The sequence below is a fragment of the Coturnix japonica genome, chromosome 8, assembly GCF_001577835.2.
Source record: "Coturnix japonica isolate 7356 chromosome 8, Coturnix japonica 2.1, whole genome shotgun sequence".
In the NCBI taxonomy this organism is placed as follows: Eukaryota; Metazoa; Chordata; class Aves; order Galliformes; family Phasianidae; genus Coturnix; species Coturnix japonica.
This window is the reverse complement of record NC_029523.1, coordinates 3,777,126-3,798,087: the sequence shown is the minus strand read 5'-3', so window position 1 is coordinate 3,798,087 and position 20,962 is coordinate 3,777,126. Positions and strand designations below refer to the sequence as shown.

At 52.5% G+C, this 20,962-nt stretch overlaps 1 protein-coding gene across 3 annotated transcripts; it reads left to right on the top strand.

Annotated features, from left to right (window-relative positions):
* Positions 1-1,932: 1,932 nt before the first annotated feature.
* Positions 1,933-19,984, top strand: TMEM121 (transmembrane protein 121). Of its 3 annotated transcripts, none has more exons than XM_015869518.2 (2): positions 1,933-2,048; positions 17,501-19,984. In XM_015869518.2, the coding sequence occupies exon 2, from the start codon at positions 18,020-18,022 to the stop codon at positions 18,956-18,958; it is 939 nt and encodes a 312-aa protein (XP_015725004.1). In that variant the 5' UTR covers positions 1,933-2,048; positions 17,501-18,019; the 3' UTR covers positions 18,959-19,984. The 3 variants fall into 3 exon arrangements, with proteins under 3 accessions (XP_015725004.1, XP_015725005.1, XP_015725006.1); XM_015869519.2 differs by lacking the exon at positions 1,933-2,048 and adding an exon at positions 6,489-6,591; XM_015869520.2 differs by lacking the exon at positions 1,933-2,048 and adding an exon at positions 13,320-14,252.
* The last annotated feature ends 978 nt before the right edge of the window (positions 19,985-20,962 follow it).

The following is a 20,962-nucleotide window of genomic DNA, read 5'->3' as shown; positions in this document are numbered from 1 at the left end:
AGGATGTTAGAATCCCACTGTGAAGCCTGCATGGGAGGCAGCAGGGAGGCGGTGCTGGGGCTGCACCGGAGGGCAGCACCATCATGGTTCTGCTCCTGCTGTGGACCGCACAGTGTGAGGGTTGTTTGTGAATGCACGGAGCCACTGGCTGAGAAATGAAGTGTTTGCGACTAATTATTTTCAGTAAGTGACCAGCTTTATGGATGGTTGGGTAATATTCGTCAGATAAATTATTCATGATTCCTTTCCGCTGATCAGCAAATCAATTAGCCGCAAACCTCTCTTCAATTATTCATCCAGCTCCAGCAGGATAAATGGGCAGATTTACGACACAGACAATGAACGGACTGAGTTTTTTCTAAACAGGGACCCTTGAAATCCTTAAACCTTGTTTAAGATTTAAACCAGCTCAGATGACCCAGTGCTTTTCTTTGCTGTTAGGCTCTCCATGCTCAGAAAGACTTTGCTGTGGTATCCCACTGAGTGCTGCCAGGGCATCTGGACTCAGGGACTGGGGCAGGAACAACAGGGTCAGTGCCACGATATGTGGCTGGGCTTGCAGCAAGGCCCTCCTGCCATGTCTCATGTGGCCACAGCTCCTTCCCCGCAGTCTACCGGAGCGCTCATTAACAGAGCTGGAAATGAAGGCTGAGGCTGGCTGTGTAGATAAGGCAGGTCTGGATATGGGAGGGCTGCAGCTGGTTGTGCCAGGCAAAGCTCCTTCTCCTGCAGTGATGGAGAGGTAGGCGCAGGGGAAAGGCATTGCTTGCAGTTTGATCCCGTTAGCGGCTTAAACCAGTATTCACACACTGCCTTAATCTGGTTTCACCCCTTTGCTTGGGAAGGGCTCCCTCCTTGCATGGCTTCATCTATACCTGCAGGGCTGTCCTTTGCAGCAGGGTTGGCACCCAGCACCAGCCCTTCCCAGCCCTGCACGGGCCTTGGGCGGTGCCAGCTCAGTCCTTCTGGCAGAAGCCAAAGGCGCTGTGCCGAAGATTTGTTATTTCATAAAGCAACTGCAAACACAGCTGAGAATGTTGTCTTCACACTCAGAGACCAAAACACTCCCTGGGAATTCCATATAGCAAGCAAGCTGTCTCGCAAAGTGATCAGAAGTTCTGGAAAAGGAGAGATGCAATGTCTGTGGGTATCACCACTGCGGTGGGGGCATCTCTGCTGCTCGGAGCATTGCTGCAGTTGGGCTGTGCATTGCTATGGTGCCAAGGATGAGCAGTGGGGACTGCTGGGGGATGCAGCCACCCTGCTGAGGACATGGCTGCCCCACCGTGCCCAAGTGCCTCCTGTGGGATGGGGAGGCAGAGCGCTGGGCAGACTGTGGAGCTTGGTGTGATACCAGTGTGTGATAGCAGAGCAGGGATTGCTCCTGGCATCACTCCATCACCCACCTCCAAAGCCCAACCAGGACGTGGTGTCCTCGGTGGGGTCAGAGACCCCTGGCAGTGCCCAGACTTGGGGGGGGCAGAGAGGGGCAGGAGTCAGGCTGGAGAAGCGGCACGAAAGCAGGGCACTTGCTGCCTGCACTCCCCGTGGGGTGGAGCAGGAGCTCTGCCGTGAGGAGGACTGAGTACCCCTTCCCCATTTTCTGTCGCAGCAGCTGAGTCACCCCTGGGGCGCAGATCCCCGGGGTATGACCGCAGCGGTCCCTGCGACGGAGACGGGAGCAGACCCAGCCCGCAGCGACAGCCGCGGGGAGGGGTCCTGCGGGATGAGCTCGGTCTCGGGGTGCAGGACCGGGAGAAGGAAGGGCCTCCGCCGATCGCTGGGGGGCGGTGGGTCCGGCCCCTCACTCCGCCACGCCGCTCCGCCCCGCCGCCCGCCCCCTGCGCGCCTCCCGCTGACGGCGGAGCGCGGTGCGGGGCCGGCGGAGGGGCGGCGAGCGGCGGCGGGGCGGCCCGCAGCCCCCGGGCGGCGGCGGGGCTGAGCGGCGGGCGGCCGGCGGGGCTCCGCGGCCCCCGGCAGGAGTGGGGGCTGCCGCCCGCCCGCCCTGAGCCGCAGCCGGATTTGCGCGGACCGCAGGCTGCCCGCAGGTAAGGCACCGCAACGGGTGGCTCCGCGGCTCGGCGCGGCTCCGGGCATCCCTGCCGACACCGGGTGCTGCGGCGATGGGTCTTCCCCCGTTGTCCCCCGCAGCCCTTCCCTCGCCTCCCGGCGCGGGCTCTGGATGGGAAAGGATGAGTAGCAGCAGCAGGAAGAAGCCTCTGGTGCTTTCGGAGCAAACTTATGTCCGTGGCGCTGCCCTCAGCCCTGGGTGCTGTGAGAGCGCGGTGTCCCCGCGGGGCTGCCCGGGGCTGCTCGGGGCGCTTTGCCCCACGGAGCGAGTGCTCTCCGGTAGGTTCCGGCCGGGGGATGCGCCATGCTCCATCCCTGCCCTCTCCGGAGAACTCGGACTCTTTCCATCTCTCCTCGCAGTGGGGACCGGGAAGAATGCTGTCCTCGCTGGGAAGGATGCTCCGGGTCCCTGTGTTGGGAATCCTTTCCTCTACAGCCTCAGAAAGCGAGGGTGGGAGAGCGGCGCTGCCTTGGGTTCAGCGCTTCCCCGGGGGGCTGTTCGCTGCCGCCTTCCTCTGCCCAAGCCCACCCCCAGGAGCAGATGCCGGGGCTGTGCATCGCTGCTTCTCCGGGATACGTTCACTCGGGCACTGCTAGATCCCCGCGTGCAGCCCCTCCTGCTCCCTGCTTGGCAGTAGGCTGTCACCCTCCATCGGGCAGCCGGGCTGTGCAGCTGAGCTGTGACTTTGCGTGGGCACGGAACGTGGGGCTGCAGCTCTTCGGGAGCCGTGTGGGAGTTGTGCAGAACCTGGTGTATCACCCGGGGATCCCTTGGACTGCTGCTTGTCTGAAGGAGGTTGGGATCCAGGGTCCTCGTGCTGGATGTGCCACTGTCACACTTGTTACAGGGCAGATTGCACCAGGGCTTGTGTGTGTCCCGCAGTGTGTTTTGCCTCTTTAGTTGTGTGCAGTGTTGTATAGGCAGAAAGAAGCCAGAACCCCTTCAGACCATGGGAGAATGGGGAAGATCATATTGAAGAGGAGCTGAAATTCCTATATTCCCCATAGCATCCATGAGGCTGTGTCTTATGGTCATGCAGTGCAAAATCCTGGCAGCACCCTTGGCATTATACCAGGAGGACCCTGAGATATCCTTGGGAGCTGTCGGATGCTCCTGAGCCCACTGCCAGTGCCAGCCCCTCTGTGTCTGCTTGAGCCCCTGCGCTGCACAGCTCAGCACTGTGTGTGTGTGGGGAGGAGGATGCTTTGCCCTCCATCCCACACCACCCCTGCAGGTGACACGTGCTCCGTCCTCTGGGTACCTGGTGGGTGTGGAGGGTACCCAGTGTTATCTGCAGGAACGCAGGAGGCTCATTGCCGCACGCAAAATCCTCCCCCAGAAATTCTCTCCTGGCTGTTGCCGATGGAGAATGGAGTAAACGGGAATCGAGGGCTCTCTACAGGTTTTGCTGCAACCAACAGTGGAATGGGCTGAACGTATTTCAGTGCTTCCCAATGCAAAGTATTCACTGTTGGAATGAAGGCTGCCTGCTTGAGCCAGGTTTGCGGAATATTGCCTCTGGCTGAGACAGCAGCAGGGCTAGAAACCCAACCCCTGTCCCGCTTACCTCTATAGCTCTGAAGGCTGCAAGTATTTAACCATCCATGCCCTCCTGTGGCTGTGCCACCTCCTATTTGATGGGGAAGCACAGAGGGGACCCAGGAGGATGCAGCCCTGGCAGAGATGGGGTGTCCCCAGGAGCACAGTGTGCAGCCCGCACCCACCTGGGGGGAGCACTGCTGCATCATTTCCCACGCAGACCCGAGGAGCCAATGTTTTCCTCTCGCTGTTTCTCTACCTTAACAAGCAGACGGATTGCTGCCGACTCTTCGCTGCGTTGCCTGTGTTGCTCTTTGCCAACCCTCCGTGAGGCTGCACAGGGGCTGTGGATGGGCTCACTGAGCTCTGTGTTGGGAGCGGGGATTTCTGCAGAACTCCCAGTAGGAGCAGCTGGCAGCTGGGTAGCTCTGTGGCAGAAGAGTATGTGTATATGTGTGTGTGTGTGTGTGTGTGTGTGAATTCCAGTCTAAACGGGAAAGGGAAAACATCCAGAGTTACGGAACTAATGCAAATGGAGTTGGCTTTCATCTCTCCCTGCAGCATCCCGGCAGAAGGCATTTGCATTTCCCACTGTTGGTTTTCCCTACCTGTACCTACCCTGGAGATGCAGGGTGCAGCCGGGCCATCCTGCAGCACTGGGGCACTGCTGACAAGTGCACTCCAGCACTTGGAGTGGGATGCTTGTATCCAGGGCATGAAGAGGGCAGCATCACTCCAGCCAGGTGTGCTCATCCCCTTGGCCCCCTCCTAGCAGCTGCTGCGTGGAGGCACAGAGTGGATCTTGCGTGCTCCAGCAGCAGCTATTGGCAGTGCTGAAGGACTACAGCCCTGCAGGACTCACCCAGTGTTTATCACACAACTCGAGCATCAAAGGCAGATCTTAGAGGCTCACATCTTCATATCAAATAACTCTGAAAATTCCCATCCAACTTAATTAAGACATCCACTGGGCTCGTTAACAGCACAAACCAACTCTGTCTTTCCTCAGGCACCAGCCATTTTTTAAGGAGAGGATTTTGCAGAGTGGGTGCGAGCTGCCTTGTTAAAGAATCACCTCTGATAGAGCCTCCCCATGTTGCTGGTCTGATTAATCTCAGGCTTTCCAAAAGGAAATAAATACGTTTTCTTCCTGGTTCTTTTTCTCCTGGTGAGGGCCCACAGAAGAAAGATGAAGAAGTGAGAAGTGCTTTGTATGGAAAGTTAGATGAGAGGGTGGGGGAGTGACAAACCCGGGCCTATAATAGGAAACAAGTGCTGGTGAAAGCACCTTTCATCTCAAAGCACGCCGAGTGCTGTGCAGCGCATGAATACACACAGGAGCTGCAAAATAATTGACAACAAACAGCATCAGGAGATGGAATCACTGTTCCTCCTGGCAGCTGGGCCGCCATGGGCACGTCCAGGTACCAGGGCTGCAGCCCCGTGGTGCTCAGGGTCATAGAGCTGTGTAATGGTTGGGCTGCAAGGGACTGAGCTCCAACCCCTGCTGTGGGCTGGCAGCCCCCCACCACATCTGGATGCCCAGGGCCCTTCCAGCACCCCCAGCTCTCTGGTACAGAGTGCCCCATGTGCTCAGCAAGAGGATGAGGAATGCAGGAACCAGGGGGTAGCAGGGCTCCTCCAATGGGTGGTTTTAGCACTTGCTCACTGTGTGTCTAGACAAAGCTATAAAGGAGGGAGAGGGCTGTTACCCAGGAATAAAACTGCTGAAACCAGCCCTGGAGAGCTTGTCGCTGCATTTCCAGGGAACTGGGAGATTTCTGGTGATGGATGTGACAATGCTGAGGGCTGTAAGCTCACCACAGCTGGGCACGGAGGCAGGGGATGTGCTTACAATGTCCCCAACGCTTGTGGCACAGACTGAGCATTAACTGTGGTCTCTCGGCAGCCCTTGGCTGTTCTTGGGGCTGTCACTTGCTTACAGATCAGGGTTCAGTTCACCGACTCCAAAGCTGCAGCGGCACAATACAGCAGCACGGGGGCCACCGAGGTGCCGTTTGTCATCGCAGTGCGTGGTGCTGGAAGGGTTGTGCTGGCCCTGCTCCCACCTGAGGGCAGGGCTGGGGTCAGGACAGCCCGTGCTGCTGTGCTGGGAGATACTGAGAGCCAAACATTGTGCTTCTGGTCTCCGTGCAGTGCTTGAGCCTGCAGGACTTCCACGGCTGGCAAATGGTGTGGGGAGAAGCGAGGCTGCAGGGATCTCATTTCTTAGGATGCAAATTCTCTCTGATCTTTGCTTCCACCACATACAGCACAGTGGGGTCTTGGTCTGTGCCTAAGGCTCTGCAACACCATCATGATAGCAGAAAAAGGAATAAAGAAGAGGTGGGGCTCCTCAGCAAAACACCTCAAAGGAAGCTAATGATGTGCTGCTGGGCACAGCAGGAGCACACCTTGCTCATCGCATGCTGGTGATAAGGTGCTGCCCAGCCAGCATGGGAATGGAGCATAGTCACAGGGCTCCAGAGGGCACCGGGCTGATGGCTGGAGCCAAGTGCAAGCCACCAATCTCTGTATAAATGCAAGTTCAATGCAGCTTGCATGGCTTGTGGAGCGTGCTGGTGACCCCATCATTAGTTTTCTATTGAAAGTCAGGGAGGATAACTGCATGGTTGGAAATAAAAGCAGCATTTGTCCACTTTAAAACACGTTGCAGGAAAATTGTGAGGTGTGCAGGTGGTGCTTGACAGACCAAGGGGAGAAAAAAACAAAGAAAGAAAAAGGAGCATGGAAAGGTGGTTAGCTGCCCTAGTTGATTTTGAGGGCATGCCTGTTAGCACTTCCAAATGCACTAATGAATGAGCCGCAGCTGTTTTAAATAGCTGATTACCCGATTGCTATTAGTTGGTATAGGGTTTGATGCTCACTCTCTGCTTGCTTTCATGTGGTGCTTTCCTTGAAGTCTCTCTGTGTGAACAGAACCTACTGGTGTCTGGGGTTGCCCTATGCCAGCAGTTCAGGTAGGACTTCTCCTGCATGGAATGGGAATGTGCCTGGGCAATGTGGGCCTCTGAAGCACTGAGGAGGTACTGAAAGGTGCTCTTGTTTGACTCTGTAAAGAATGCTATTGGGAATACAGCACTATGTGAGTAAATATTGGCCTTGAATGAAGTCACTGATAATGGGAGATAAGTTATCAACAGCTGCTTAACCTAATATTGCTTCCATGGAAGATAACACTGAGCTTTTTCTTAGAGGTGCAGAATCCATCATCACTGCATGAAATGCCCCCGGCAGAGTGCAGTGCTTGTTCTCCCACAGGGCTTTGTCAGAGCCCAGGGGGCAGGTCAAGGTGAGATGTGTTGGAGGGTCAGGCCTGGCTCTGGTCACTGGGATGGGTTTGAGGTGGCTCCAAAGGCACTGTGCTGACTCTGAAGGTGGCCCCAGTGATCTCTTGGCTCCCGCAGGAGCTGGGCTGCCTGCCCACACTCCTGCCTGCCTGCAGTCCTGGCTGCCAGTCCTAGCTCTATCCCACGGCCCTGCTGCCACTCGGTGAGTTGGCTGCAGATACTGGGGTGGCAGCTGCAGTCCTATCGATCCCTTTGGGGATGATGAGCCCAAATGAAGGCCCTCTGGAAATCAGTACAGAATATAAAAATCTGGCTGCAAACAGGAGGTGGGGCTGAGACAGTTTGTAAAGGGCTTTGGTAATGACTGCTGCAGCCCATTGCAGACTGTGCCTCAAAATCATGGGGAGAGAGCAGTGTTGCACTGAGCCCACTTCTGTGCTGTGTAGAGAACCAGGTAGGAGGCTCCTAGAGCCCGTGGCAATTAGCAGGCAGCTCAGCCTGCAGCCTGCCCTGCCCAGGGCTGGCATCCTGCTTTCCTGCAGGTTAATTTCTGCTGCAGCAGCAGATTTATGCGAGCTTTTCTACACCTCCCTCCGGCCCTTGCCCTTCATTAGCATTGTGAGCTTCAAGTGTAGACTAATAGAAACTTTATTATTAAAGATTGTGAGTTCTTGCATTATTGAAGTGTGGACAGCTGGGTGCACTCTCTGAACCTGTGTACATTAAAAGCAGCCCTGCTGGTCTGCTGGTGGTGTGGGAGCACCACCCCTGCTCCCTTACACCAAGGCTGAGTGAATCCCCCATCCAAGCAGCTGATCCCCACTGTGGGCTGCAGTGTTGTTTTAATCCCTTTGCAAAATATCCAGCTCCTGGATGGGTCTTGCTGGACTTCTCAATGGGGTACCCATGGGACACACTGCATAGGGTGGTGAGCTCCCATCCCCTGTGTGAGGGGCTGTGGTGGTGACTCCCAAAGCCCCACACAGACTGTGCCTCATGGGGAGAGAGCAGCGTTACCCTGTGCTCATCTTCCTGCTCAGAGCTGGTGCAGAGTTTGTAGTTGCAGAAGAGCTTGGTGAAGCAGTGAGGCGGCCACTTCCTTTGGTAAAGGCAAAATAAAGCCATTCAGGGAAAAGAGAAGAAATAGTAAAGGGAAATGCAGCAGCCATCAAAGGAGAAAATGATGAAAGAAAGGGAAGAGCTGACACTGTTACTCTGGGCTTTGGACTTACAAACCTGAGGTCAAACAGGCATTGAGCTCTGGTAGTATGGGTGACATTATGGGGACTCATTGATGTTCATTACCCTTCTAGACCAGGTTCAGATGTCAGCCCAACATCAAACTGGAGCTGATCAAAACTGCCTCAATTTGAAAAATTGCTGGAAAGTGAGGTTTTCAAGTGAATGAATGTGATTTTATGTGGCACCTGCCTTCCTCGGTACTGTTAGATCATTCAAGATCAAAGATCAGAAAGGAGGTACTGGGCCTGAGAGCCAGACTGTACAGCCAGAAGCTGGAGAGCAAGAATTGTTTGCTTGTGAGGAAGGGGCTTGCATTGTTCCACGCACCCATAGAAATGCAGAATGACTGAGATTGGAAGGGAGCTTAAAGCTCACCCAACCCATGCCATGAACCCAGGACCCCATCCAACCTGACCTTGGGCTCCTCTTGGGATGGAGCTTCTTTCCTCTGCGGCATGCACTGCCTCACTGGGAGTTACGCTGGGATGACGGAAGCACTGAGTAATAGTGGGGTGCTACTGGAAATCAGGTGAAATGTTGGACAAAGGCTTTCAATTTGGCCAAGTGCAGACTGCCGTGAGTGGCTTGTAGTGGTCTTCTGCATCATGTCTTTGTGCTTAATGCAAAGTGTCTGTGAACCGTCGCCGGGTGGAATTCTCTGTCAGCCAGCTGTCAGGCTTAATTGACTTGTCCTGTAAAATGTCTTGCATGTAAGTAAATGGAAAAGAGTAGAGCCCATGAAAGGGCCAGCGTGTGGCACATCCGTGATATTTATAGGCTTCTCCATGGTGCTCATCACCATGGCAGCTGTGAAAGTCGATGCAATAGCTGTGGAGAAACACCATGCGTGGTTCAATGAAAACATGTGTGGGGTGACATGGGGCCACAGGGCGGTGGGGACAGGGACTGGCAGAGCCCTGTGAGATCTTTCCTCCTCTGGAGCCATCTGTTTCTCTCCCATCTTCTGTTGGAGCTCAGCTCTCTCTGAGGGTTGGAGGCACTCGGTGGGAGCTGCTCCTGGCTCTTACAACTCCATTCAAGAGCTCTTCTTGCACAGCAAATACATCAAGTCTCTTCTGCTCTGGGACTCGCATGCTTATTAAGCTTTCTGCTGAGGAAAAAAGGTTGCGAGGCAATTCAGCTTGCTAGCTAGGTCATGAATCTGTGTATATGTTATGAATGGCAACCGTATTCATGTGCCCTGGGCTGTGCCCAATCATATCAGGCAGTAATACAAGTCAGGATGAAAATAAATCTTAATACCAACCACCCTACATGAAACGAGCGCTTATTTTACATAAAACCTAATTTTAGGATGTCAGGACTGTAGCCAATCCACTTTGTGTCTCCCTGGCTTAGCATAACTACATATGTATTTATATTTATATATATACAAAGCTAGATATTTGTATACACGCTCTTTTTATGATTTTTGTCCCACTTGCCCTCTCAGCCAGCGCTTTGCATGCCAACAGTCCCTCTCTTCCTTGCGTGGGTACGTCATGCCCTGCAATATTAATGCATTAATATCAATAATATTGTTATAATTGAGGTCATTTCCTTGGGCGGCAGCAGCTGGTGGATGCCAAAGAGTGGCCTTAAGATGGGCTGCCAGCAGAGCTGAGATCAGCTGGACAGCACGGGCTGTAGGGCGCTGACCTACCTTGGTAGGGAGCAAAGCAAAGCCTTGGGTTGCACTGTGCCAGGGGTTCTGGCACTGCATAAAAGCTCTCATACCCACTGGGAGTGCTTGGGGAAAGCCAGAGCTTTCTAGGGAATGCCCCGAGGCATTCAGGATGTGGCTCAGGCTTTTCAAGCACTCTGGGAAAAGTAGCATAGACCTACTTGCTTCACTGAGGATTTTGGCTGGCGCTGGAAGCCAGTGGGAAGTGTCTCACACTCAGGGCTGCAGAACAAGGCTTTAACCATGAGCCAAGCCCATCCTGGAGGCTCAGGAGCCAGCAAGCAAAGCTTTGGGTTTGGATTGCTGTTCAAAATATCACCAATGTGGTGAAGCCACTCGTGAACAATCTGTCTTGGGAGCCCTGGGTGCTTTGTTGAGCCCACAAGCAGATTCCAAGTTTTCCTGTTGTTTATCTTTGGTGTATAACATCAGAGGCTACTGTGGTAGCTTCTCATAGAGACCTAAAGAACAAAGAGAGAACCTGCAGTGATGAATCTGAATGCCTTATGAACATTACAACTGTAATCAAGGCTCTCCTTCTTATGTTATAAAATTATTGAGGTCCAACTCTATGCTAGGGTGATCATTATGTGAGGGATTTTCATAACTTTTGGATGCAACAGGCAGTGGTTCATTACCTATTTTTACACGTAATTGCTTTTATCATCCAGAATTATTCCCCGTTAATGATAATAAAGCGCTGCTGTGAGGAGGCCAAGCACCGTGTCCTTGCTGCCTTGTGCTGCTGCAGTGCAGCTCCTCAGTGTTCCCTGCTCGCTTCTCTGTTCCTTGCATATGTTGGCTTGTGGTGCTTCCCTCACCTTCCCACGAATGCCATTTTGGTGGCAGCTCTCAATTGAAGCAAGTTGCATTCTTCATTCCTTATTTATTAACTCTTTGTAGATATGTTAAGATGCGTTGCTGGACTTGTGGTTGTGCTGATGAGCTCAGCAGTAATTGATGGCTGTAAGCAATCTGTGACCTGTAGGGCTCACAACAATTGATTAACTACTCATTAAAGCATCCAGAAACCGTTTACAAACCTTTTATAAACTATTTATAAGTGAACTGGGACTGCTTTATCCATCACTGTCCATGAATTTACAGTGGAGGGGGGCTGGGAAGAGGCTGGAGCTGTCCTAGTGGAGGATTTCCCTTATTTTGCAGTTTAGCTAAGCAGGGGCTGGTGAGCATCCAGCTCAGGTTTTTAATACACTCTTGGGCTAAACATAGCACAAAGGATGAGCAGGCTCGCTTGTTGCTGTGCTTCTAGTGGGATAAGATTAAATTACCCATCTTGTTTTCCTTCTATGTGTATGCAGGGGGGTGTAGAGCCAGAGGCAGCAGCTGCCAGCACAATGCAGTGGGCTGCTGGGTGCTCCTTGGCAGCTTGTCGGTCCCTGCTCAAAGGGATCTCAGCATCCATCATCACTTTTAGCAGTCCTTCTACTATCTCACCTACGCTGATACTGTCTAGCAGGAGCCAGGACACATGATGAGTTCAGTGGGATGATGTGGGGCAGATGTACACGTGGCTCTTGCAAGAGGCTCCATCCCTCCTTCCTCTTTCTCTGCCTTCTGAGAATGTTCAGTGCATTCAGCGCAGGGCTTCAGGCTAAGCCATGTATACATGGGATGGATGAGCCCATGGAAAAGGGGATCTAAGCACTGTGGACAGGCTGGTGATGGCAGGTCTGTGTGGCTGCATCTGGTCCCTCATGGTGCACAGCTCTGTTTGCTTTACACAAGGGGGATTTTTGTTTTGTAAACCAAATTGTCTGGCAAGCTGTGCAGTGGAAAAGGACCTGAGGGTGCTGGCTGGCATCCGGCTGAATGTGAGCCAGCACTGTGCCCAGGTGACTGACCAAGAAGGCCAGTGGCATCCTGGCTTGTATCAGAAATAGTGCAGCCTACAGGAGGTGGCTGTCCCTCTGTACTTGGCCCTGGTGGGACTGCACCTTGAGTGCTGTGTTCAGTGTTGGGCTCTTCGCTGTGAGAAAAATATTGAGGGCCTGGAACATGACCAGAGAAGGGCAATGAAGCTGTACCAGGGTCTGGAGCAGAGCTTTTGTGGGGAGCAGACCGCAACATGGGCTGCATGCACCCAGTGTGCTGCTTGTCATCTTTATTCTTCTTGAGAAGCCCAAGCACTGTGCTATTTTGAAGCCAGTCTAAGGTTTAGCAGCAGAGGGGTAGGAAGAGGAGAAGGGTAAAACAGTCCTCAGGAGAAAGAACAGCTTTTTCAGGCTGAACAAAGCATTTCAGATTGGCTCTGAGCCATTCTTCAGTTCTTTATTTTACTCAAAAACCCCACTGCAGATAATTATATGGTGGGCAAAGAGAAATGATTTGTATTGGATTTCCAGCCAAACTGCTGGACCAAAACAAACTCATCTCTTGGAGATGAGGGATGATGCTGCCCTGCCCTGGGGATGCCCCACATCCCACCCCCATCCTGGATCCCAATTCCTGCAGCTCCAGGGCTCCAAGCTGTGGTGTTTGGCAGCTGCCGGGCAGGGATGGCAATGATGTGTGTGGTGAGTGAATGGCTGTGCCTTCAGGGGGTTGTGGTCAGCAGCAAGATCTTCCCACACGTGCTATGATATAAAATGCAAGAAAAAATAAAGCTCAAAAGAGATGACTTCAGAAGTTGGCAACTTGAGTTGGGTTTCCCATTTTAAAAACAGCTCCTGAATTGGCCACGTTGGCTCTGTCTCCATCCCTCATCCTCTGAGCATCCTCTATGCCTCCCATATCACAGTGGGGTGTTAGTAGTTCCCCATCCCTAAATAGCATCTTTCAGCAGCCTGTTAAGCTTTGGAACAGATTAGCATTGCCTTACAGCTGTGTGCACAACAATTTTGCACAGAAATAGCATCGCCTTTCCAAGGGGATGCATCCCATTGGGCTGGGAGCACTGTGCTGGGATTGCAGAGCGTGCAGCACCAGGGGAAGGGGTTTTGCATCTGCAGGGATGCACGGATACTCAGAGTCGTTTCTGAAGCTGGAAGCCAGGTTTGGAATGTTAATGACAGAGCCTTTCATTTGGGGAGCAACCGCTGTCAATGACCCATTTTTCTTCGTATAATGATCATCATTACTAAGAGGAAAATGAGCTCTGAGGATGGGGACAAACGCGGGCACCGAGGAGAAGGGATGGCAAAGCGCTACATGGAGAAATAAACCTTTTGTCCTCGGGAGCGCTGGAAAGATGTCTTTAAACATGCATGTAAATTTGTAACAAATCAAACACCGCGGCCTGAGACGGAGAGCAGGAGCGAGCAGCCGTAAATATTTCATCTCCTTGGCAGTGAGCTCCCGCACAGCAAATTGCTGTATCCCCTGGGGTGCGGGCACTGCTTGCTGCTGGGCGGGCGGCCCCTTCCTGTGCTTGTCCTCAGTAGAGCTTTCCTTTCACAACAGTGCATTTTCAGGCTTTTTTCTTCTTTTTCTTTTTCAAGGCTATATGTATGAGTTTGTTTATTTATTTATTTTCTCTTGCATGGGGGGAAGAATTTTATTACCAAAGAAAGCCTGAAAAACCAACGGCTTATGGAAATGAACAGCTGAATCCGAACATCTTTGCCAGAGAGGGAGCTTTGGGAACACGAATCCCACTGTGTTGAGCGTGACCCAGCATGGCGATCCCAAAGTGTGCTTGGAGAGCTGGGCCTGGTGATGGCTTCCACTCAGCCTTGGAAATCCTTTGCCTTTAGGACAGGAGGCAGAGCCCAGCTTATTGAACCTGACCCCCAGATGGAGTACAGGGCTCCTCGCTCTGCCCAGAGCTCAGGCTGGGAGCTGTCAGCTGCTTCAGACCACATTGTTCAAGCATCTCGGTAATTCCGTTAGGCATGACCCAGGGAAAACCTATGAGCGTGCAATGGATGGTAAGGGTGAGTGCTGATCCCAGGTAATTGGTCTCTCCTGGAGCAGCCTGCAGAGCCCTATGGCCAGGCTTATATGCCAAGGATGTAGCTGGTCAGCTCTGAGTGATAGAAGTCTGCTCTCTGGGTGCTGGGATTGAATTAGGCACCAGCAAGAGACAGATGTTATTGGATTTATTAGATAGTGAGTAGGAGGAAGACTGAAAGCAGAGGAAGAGAAATGTCTCCCTGCTGACCTTGGGGCTGGCATTGTGTTTCTTGCAGTGCATTGAGGTGGGTGCAGTGTTTATCTCCCAGGTGATGTTGGAGCAGTGAGTGCCAGTGTTGCCTCATGGAGTACTCTGTATTGCTGCCCACCCCAAGAGTGACTCAGCTCTGGTCTGGGACTGCCACATTCATCACTGTCTGCAGGAAGACGTGCCATGAGAGCTGTGCTGCTGAGCCTGATGGTGGGAAGCTGCTGCCATCGATAATTAACACTGGGCTCCTATTGCCAAAATGAATTCACTGAGTGTGAGGTGAGGAGATGTTCTCTTGATTCTGCAAGTCACCCGGCACGGTGGAGGTTCAGGTTGGGTATTAGGAAAACCTCTTCCCAGAAGGAGTCATTGGGCATTGATGCAGGCTGCCCAGGGTGATAGTGGAGTCACCATCCCTGGGGGTGTTCAAGAATAGCAGAGATGTGGGACTGAGGGATGTGGTTTAATGGCACGTTTTGGGTGGGCTGGTGCTTGGACTCGGTGTTCCTGGAGGTCTTTTTGAACATCCATGACTCTGTGATCCTCCTGTTCTGCAGCTGCTCGTGTTAATTGGGAGCACAACCGTTGCTCTCAATTAGAGGGCAGGCTGTCAGCAGCAGTGCTCTGCATCTCTCTCTCCCTGCAGCTCCGTGCAGAAGGATGGGGGGCACAGCTGTGTGCCTCCAACCAGCACTGCCCAGGCAGAGGGGAAAGCAGCTCTACAAAAGCTCTTCACTGATATCCTGGTTTTCTCTCCCCTAATACCAATAATATGAGGTTATCTGAGGACCTGGCAGTGACTCGTGTGCAAAAGAGCAGCCCTGAACTACTGAACTCATCTGCAAGCTCTGTGCTCTTGGTGTCCCTTCTATGCCTTGGGCTGGCACTTATATCTGGGCTGTCTCATATCTGGGCTGTCTCATATCTGGGCTGTCTCACCACAGAGTTACCAGCTGAGGATGGAGCTGTGTGCAGCTCCCACCCACAGCTCCTAGGTGTGGGTGGAAGGATCCCATTGCTCTGATCATTACACCACCTGTGCGTGGTGCTTTGCCCCCTCTCCAGCCCAGGGCAGGGTGTTCCCATGGTAGCAGCACCAAACTGTGGGTAGTGGGGGTTGATTTGGGCACTCAGAGGTCTGGGGTTTAGTGCTAATTAGAATGAGATCTTACAAGTGCACCTGCCTTGGAAACACTGAGCAATTCTGCTACTGTAGCCTTATGTTTTATTGGGAAATTGTTTTGATAGCATTGAAGCAGAGCATTATAATTTTTACATTTTTGTTCCAGTCCAAATGACTCATTTACTTTCTCTGAACACTGTATTTAAGCATCTGAAATGTCTGCAAGGGCTTTTTTCCCCCTTTGTGCCTGTCTAACCTTGCTTGGCTGGGCTCTGTGAGCATGCACAGCCCTGGGGGGTTTGGGGGGGGGACACAAGCACCAGGGGTAGCAATGCAGCATGGGTGTGCTCCCTGCTGTGGGCAGAGGCTGGTTCCTCTGCCAACCCCACTGCTCTGCTTCTTTTGGGAACGGTCTGCAGCTCTCTGCTCATTTTGCTGTGCCCACACGGCAGATTACATGTAATCATTAGCAAGAGGGCTATTTCCTCCTTCAGATACAATTAGTGGTCAGGGCCCGGAAAAAATCTTCTTCAATCTTATTTCCTGCACAGGATGCACTTGAGATGCCTGGGAGGAGGCAGAGCCCTGGGGCTGCTGGCTGCACAACGACCCCAGGCTGTGAGAATCCCATGGCAGTTCCAGAGGGGCACCCATGGAGGTGCTTATGGGGATGTGGTGGCACTTCAAGGGATGAGCTCTGGGCTGGGAGAGGAGGAGCTGCAGGCAGGAAGGAGGCGGCAGCAGCTCTGCAGGGCACCTCCAGGTTTGCATCCAGGAAAGCTGGAATAAATCAATGCAATTAAAGTGCAAATGAAGCTTTAAGCAATGCGGCATCCTAACTACCTGGGAAGCGCGATGTGTACGCTTTTGCCTCGCTCGCTCCTCTTTTTATTTATAGACGGGATTCAAATCACTTCAATAATTCAAGCTAATTTGCAAGAGCTGGGTTCAGGAGGTGCCTGCAGGCATTAGTGAGGATGCTGTGTGGCAGCAGCCCGACCCTGGGGGGAGGGGGAGCTCTGTGCTGGGGGCACCCAAGGTCTGACAGCAGAGCCTGCACTGTGCCTCCCCACGTTTATTTACAGGAATTTACTGGGAGGAAAGTATTGGGAATACTTGTCTAAACAAATATTTGCCTCCGATGTGCTCTCATGGCTGTCTGACAAACTCATTTTCTTGTTTATCCGGCATGTTTCTCAAGCGGCTTCAGAACGTCATTTAAAAATTATGAAGTGGGACTTCCCAACTAATGACTGTTTAAAATGATTGTTTAAGAACCACCTGTTTGTTGTAATAGTCCTCTGAGGGGACTTGTACTTCTCCCTCCCAGTACTACAGTCATGTGTCAATCAGTGTGGAGACCTCCTTGTTTCCATACAGGCAAGGCTGCGAGAGGTGGGGAGAACAGCTCTTGCAGCACCCATGCTGGTGTGAGAACCACTTCCCTCCCATAACCACAGTCCTTAGAAGGAATGAATGCTGAAAGGGGTGAGGAAAAAAACCAACACCATTCCCTTTTGAAAGACCTAATTTATCTGGAATTATCCCTCCTTGGCTGTAAATCCCCTGTAAAACTTGGCAGAAGTCTCAAAGTGGCTGCAACAGTGGCTGTATATATATTTTTACCTGAAAGCCAAAGGAGGAAAAACAGAAGGAACAAGCAGTGCCTGTGAAGTGCCTCACTGGTGAGTGCAGGGCTGCTTGGGGGGCAGTACCTACCATACTGGGAAGCTCCATGCGTGGGAATGCATTTGACCTGTTGGCCTCACTGCCTTGGTCCTGAGCGGTTCCCACCTGAGATGTGAGTTTTGCACAGCATTTGTCCCAGCTGGGAAAGGCTCCACCAACATCAGCAGCTTCTTCATACAAAAGAGGGTGAGGGTTTGGTGTCTTGAGGTTTCTTAAGCTTAGCTTGCTTAGGCTTCTTTCTTCACTACCTTAAAGGAGGTTGTAGCAAGGTGGAGGTTGGTCTTTTCTCCAAGGTGATGGTGGTAGAATGAGAAATTATGGCTTCAAATTGAGCCAAGGGAGGTTCAGGTTGGATGTCAGGAAAAATTTCTTCTCTGAAAGAGTAGTGATGGGCTGGAATGAGCTGCCAAGCGAGGTGGTGGAGTCACCCTTCCTGGAGGTGTTCAGGAACCGTGGAGACATGGCACTGAGGAGTGGGGTTGGTGGGCATGGTGGGGGTGGGCTGGGGTTGGAGTAGATGATCTTGGAGGTCTTTTCCAACTTTTATTATACTATGAAAAAGCTACTCAGTGTTAAGGTATGCATGGGCCATGGTGTTGGGTGTACAACCCTGGTAGGGTGTGTGGGTAGAAGCCTGGCTCCTATTGAGGAGCTTGGGGGGCTGTTGTCTCATGGCACAGAGTTCCTAATGCCCATTGTCTGCCATCTTTTCCAGAGAGACGGGATGGAGCGAGACACGCACAGCCACAGGCAGCAGGAGCTTATGGTGTTTGACACAGGCATGGCACAGCCCCACCAGGATCGGTGTGGGGGTGGCTCCCTGTGAGTGCACAGGGACGCTCTCAGTCCAGGACTGCCTCCTATTCCTTCTGCACCAGCCTGCTTCTCCCTGTTGCCTGTTTTCCTGCAACACTCCCAAGGATCTGCAAGAGGCTTTGGGGCCAGGAGCCAGCAAGTGTATTGCCACATGGGGCTGGAGAGTTTGGTGACAACGGGAACACAGAGCAGGGACACTGTGTGAGCCCTGGCTGCTGGCAGAGTAAGGTGCCTTGAGCTGCTTGGCCAGCCAGGAGCTTGGAGCAGAGCTCCGAGGAGCAGGGCTGCCAGCTGACCTGCGGCTCCTTCACAGCCTGCTTCTCAAGTGGGGACACAGCATCCTGTGGTGCCCACGCTGATGTCTGCCTGCACCTCTCTGGCAGGCCTGCTCCCCTAGTGCTGGTGCGAGGCTCTCACCATGGTGCTGCCACCACCCGACAAGCGCCACGTCTGCCTGACCACCATCGTCATCATGACCAGCATGGCCTTCATGGATGCCTACTTGGTGGAGCAGAACCAGGGCCCTCGCAAGATTGGGGTCTGCATCATCGTGCTGGTGGGGGACATCTGCTTCCTCATCGTGCTGCGCTACGTCGCGGTGTGGGTGGGTGCAGAAGTGAAGACGGCCAAGCGGGGCTATGCCATGATCCTGTGGTTCTTGTACATCTTTGTGCTGGAGATCAAACTGTATTTCATCTTTCAGAACTACAAAGCGGATAAGAAGAACCTGGAGACAGTAGCCAGGAAAGCCCTGACTCTACTGCTCTCTATCTGCGTGCCGGGGCTCTACCTGGTGCTGGTGGCCTTGGACAGTATGGAGTATATACGGACCTTTCGGAAGAAAGAGGACTTGCGGGGACGCCTCTTCTGGGTGGCCCTCGACCTGCTGGACATCTTGGACATCCAGGCCAACCTGTGGGAGCCCCAGAAGAAGGGGCTGCCCATCTGGGCGGAGGGGCTCATGTTCTTCTACTGCTACATCCTCCTCCTGATCCTGCCTTGTGTGTCCCTCAGTGAGATCAGCATGCAAGGGGAGCACATTGCCCCGCAGAAAATGATGCTCTACCCCGTCCTCAGCCTGGTAACCATTAATATTGTTACCATTTTCATCCGGGCCATCAATATGGTCCTGTTCCAGGACAGCAGGGTCTCCACCATCTTTATTGGCAAGAACATCATCGCCATTGCCACCAAAGCGTGCACCTTCTTGGAGTACAAGAGGCAGGTGAAAGAGTTCCCCCAGAACGCCATCGCCCTGGAGCTCCAGCAGAACTCCCTGTCCCACAACCAGACCATCCACAGCACGCAGGGCATCCCCCATGAGCCATCACCCACCAGTGAGATCCTGGACACATGATGGGTGGTGGCTCAGGGCCTTGGTTCCGATACTCCGTGCTGAGTGGAGGAGAGGTGCTGCTGCTCTCTGGCTGCATAGGTTGAGCGTGAGGGACAAATCCCAGCAGTGAGGGCTCTTCTAGGCACGAAACACCAACCACATTGTAATTGAGCTATGGAGTGTCCCCTAGACGTCTTCATCTCAGGTATAACCCTAGGAGTCCTCCAATCAAACCAAATGAACTTGTGAAGGACCCAAACCAGCTAATCTTCTCTCTCCTCCTGCCAACCTCTCCCCTCCCAGGCAAGGACCGCTGAGGTTGCAGTGTCCCTTTCTACTCCTGGAGCACCTCATCTTGACCCCAAGTCTGGAATGAAGATTTTATTACTGGAGACCTTTTTATGTTGTAGGGACAGGGCCATGGGTGTATGGGCTGGGGGGAGGGTGAGGTGTCTGAACCCATCAGTCCTGTGATTGTAGATGTCTCATATCCCAATGATCGCGTTTACAGTTTGCTATCTATAACATCTCCCTGGGTCCCACATCCCCACGGCAGGTGGCAGTGAGGACAGCCCCAACCCAGCTCTGCCAGGAGCAATACGTGCCAAGCTGGAGCCAACCTCATGCTGGTGTTTTACGGATTTCACTCACTTGAAACGACTCAGCACAATATTTCTATTTTTGGAAGGGTCTCTCTGTTTCGCTCCTGCCCTATGGGCCCCTCCCATGCCAGCACACGTGGGCACCGAGGAGGATGGCAATGATGCGTTTCATTCTGGCATCAAGCATTTGTAAAGAGGGCTGCTTTCCACAGCTACTATATTTTTAAAATAAAATATTTCAAATTAAAAAAAAAAATTAATAATAATAATAATAATGATGATGCTTGGGAAGGCAGTGGAGAACTGGGAATGTCCCCAGACTGTTGGACCACAAGGATGTCCCCAGGTCTCCACTGCCCAAGTGGTGACAAGGGGCTCAGTCCCTCTGAGTATGGCGGGGTGGGAAATGAGGGCCAGCGGGACAATAAAAGCCCATTAAGAATGATGGCTTCTTGTGGTCTCTTTTCTGCCACTGGGGGAAGGGGGAGGGCAGTTTGTATGTGGCCCAAATCTCTGCTGTCATTCTGTCCTGGTCCTCAAAAGCCAATGATCTTTTGCCCAGCTGAAGTAGTGTCCCAAGGGTTTGGGTAGCTCTCAACTCCTTTGGCTTGGGATGGGAGGAGAAGGGGAGACAAGCAGTTAAACTGCACTGCAAACACACAGAACTTGATATCTTTGCTTTTTCTAAACCACCCATTTCATTTGTAGGAGACTGGAATAAAACTCCTATTGCTGTTTATGTTTTCCTTCCGCATTTTCTCCTGGCTGCACTCCTTGAATTTGACCTAAATCCACAACTCATTTTAGCCTCCATCTTCTCAATCCATCACAATCTGTCCAAAGCATTTCTCACAGCCCCGATTCAGCTTTCCACATTTAGGAACAGCCAGTCATGTTGCTGTCAAGCTCTCCTCAGGCACCCCATTCCCTTGGGGGGACTTTGTGGTGGGGGCTCTTCTGCTGGGAATAAATCAGTGGAGAAATAAAGCAGCGTTGTTGTCAAGAGCTGTGAGTTTTCAGTTGATGTAACTGGCTGGAAAAGTTGATGCCTCCTCTCCCCCAGGAGGAAGAGTGCAGGTGGTTCAGAAGGCATTAGCAGAAATTAATTAAATTGCTAAATTATTCTGGAATACCTATGGAATTATAGATTACATCTCTACTGGTGCCCTTAAAATACATGTGATTAGCATCTGTACAATTAACTCCCAAGTATCTAATAACACTCTGTCACCGGGGTAATTGATTTACGAGCCTTTATTTGCAGCTCTTCCCCTGGTCTGAGCAGAGGGAACCTGCAGGTGCTTGTGGGCAGTGCCTTGGGGAAGGAGAACAGCTTCCCACCCCAAAGCACAGCTCTGAGTGCCCTGGGGTTTCATTCGTGTCTGATTTCAGGTCTGGCATCCTTGAAGGATAGCATCCATTT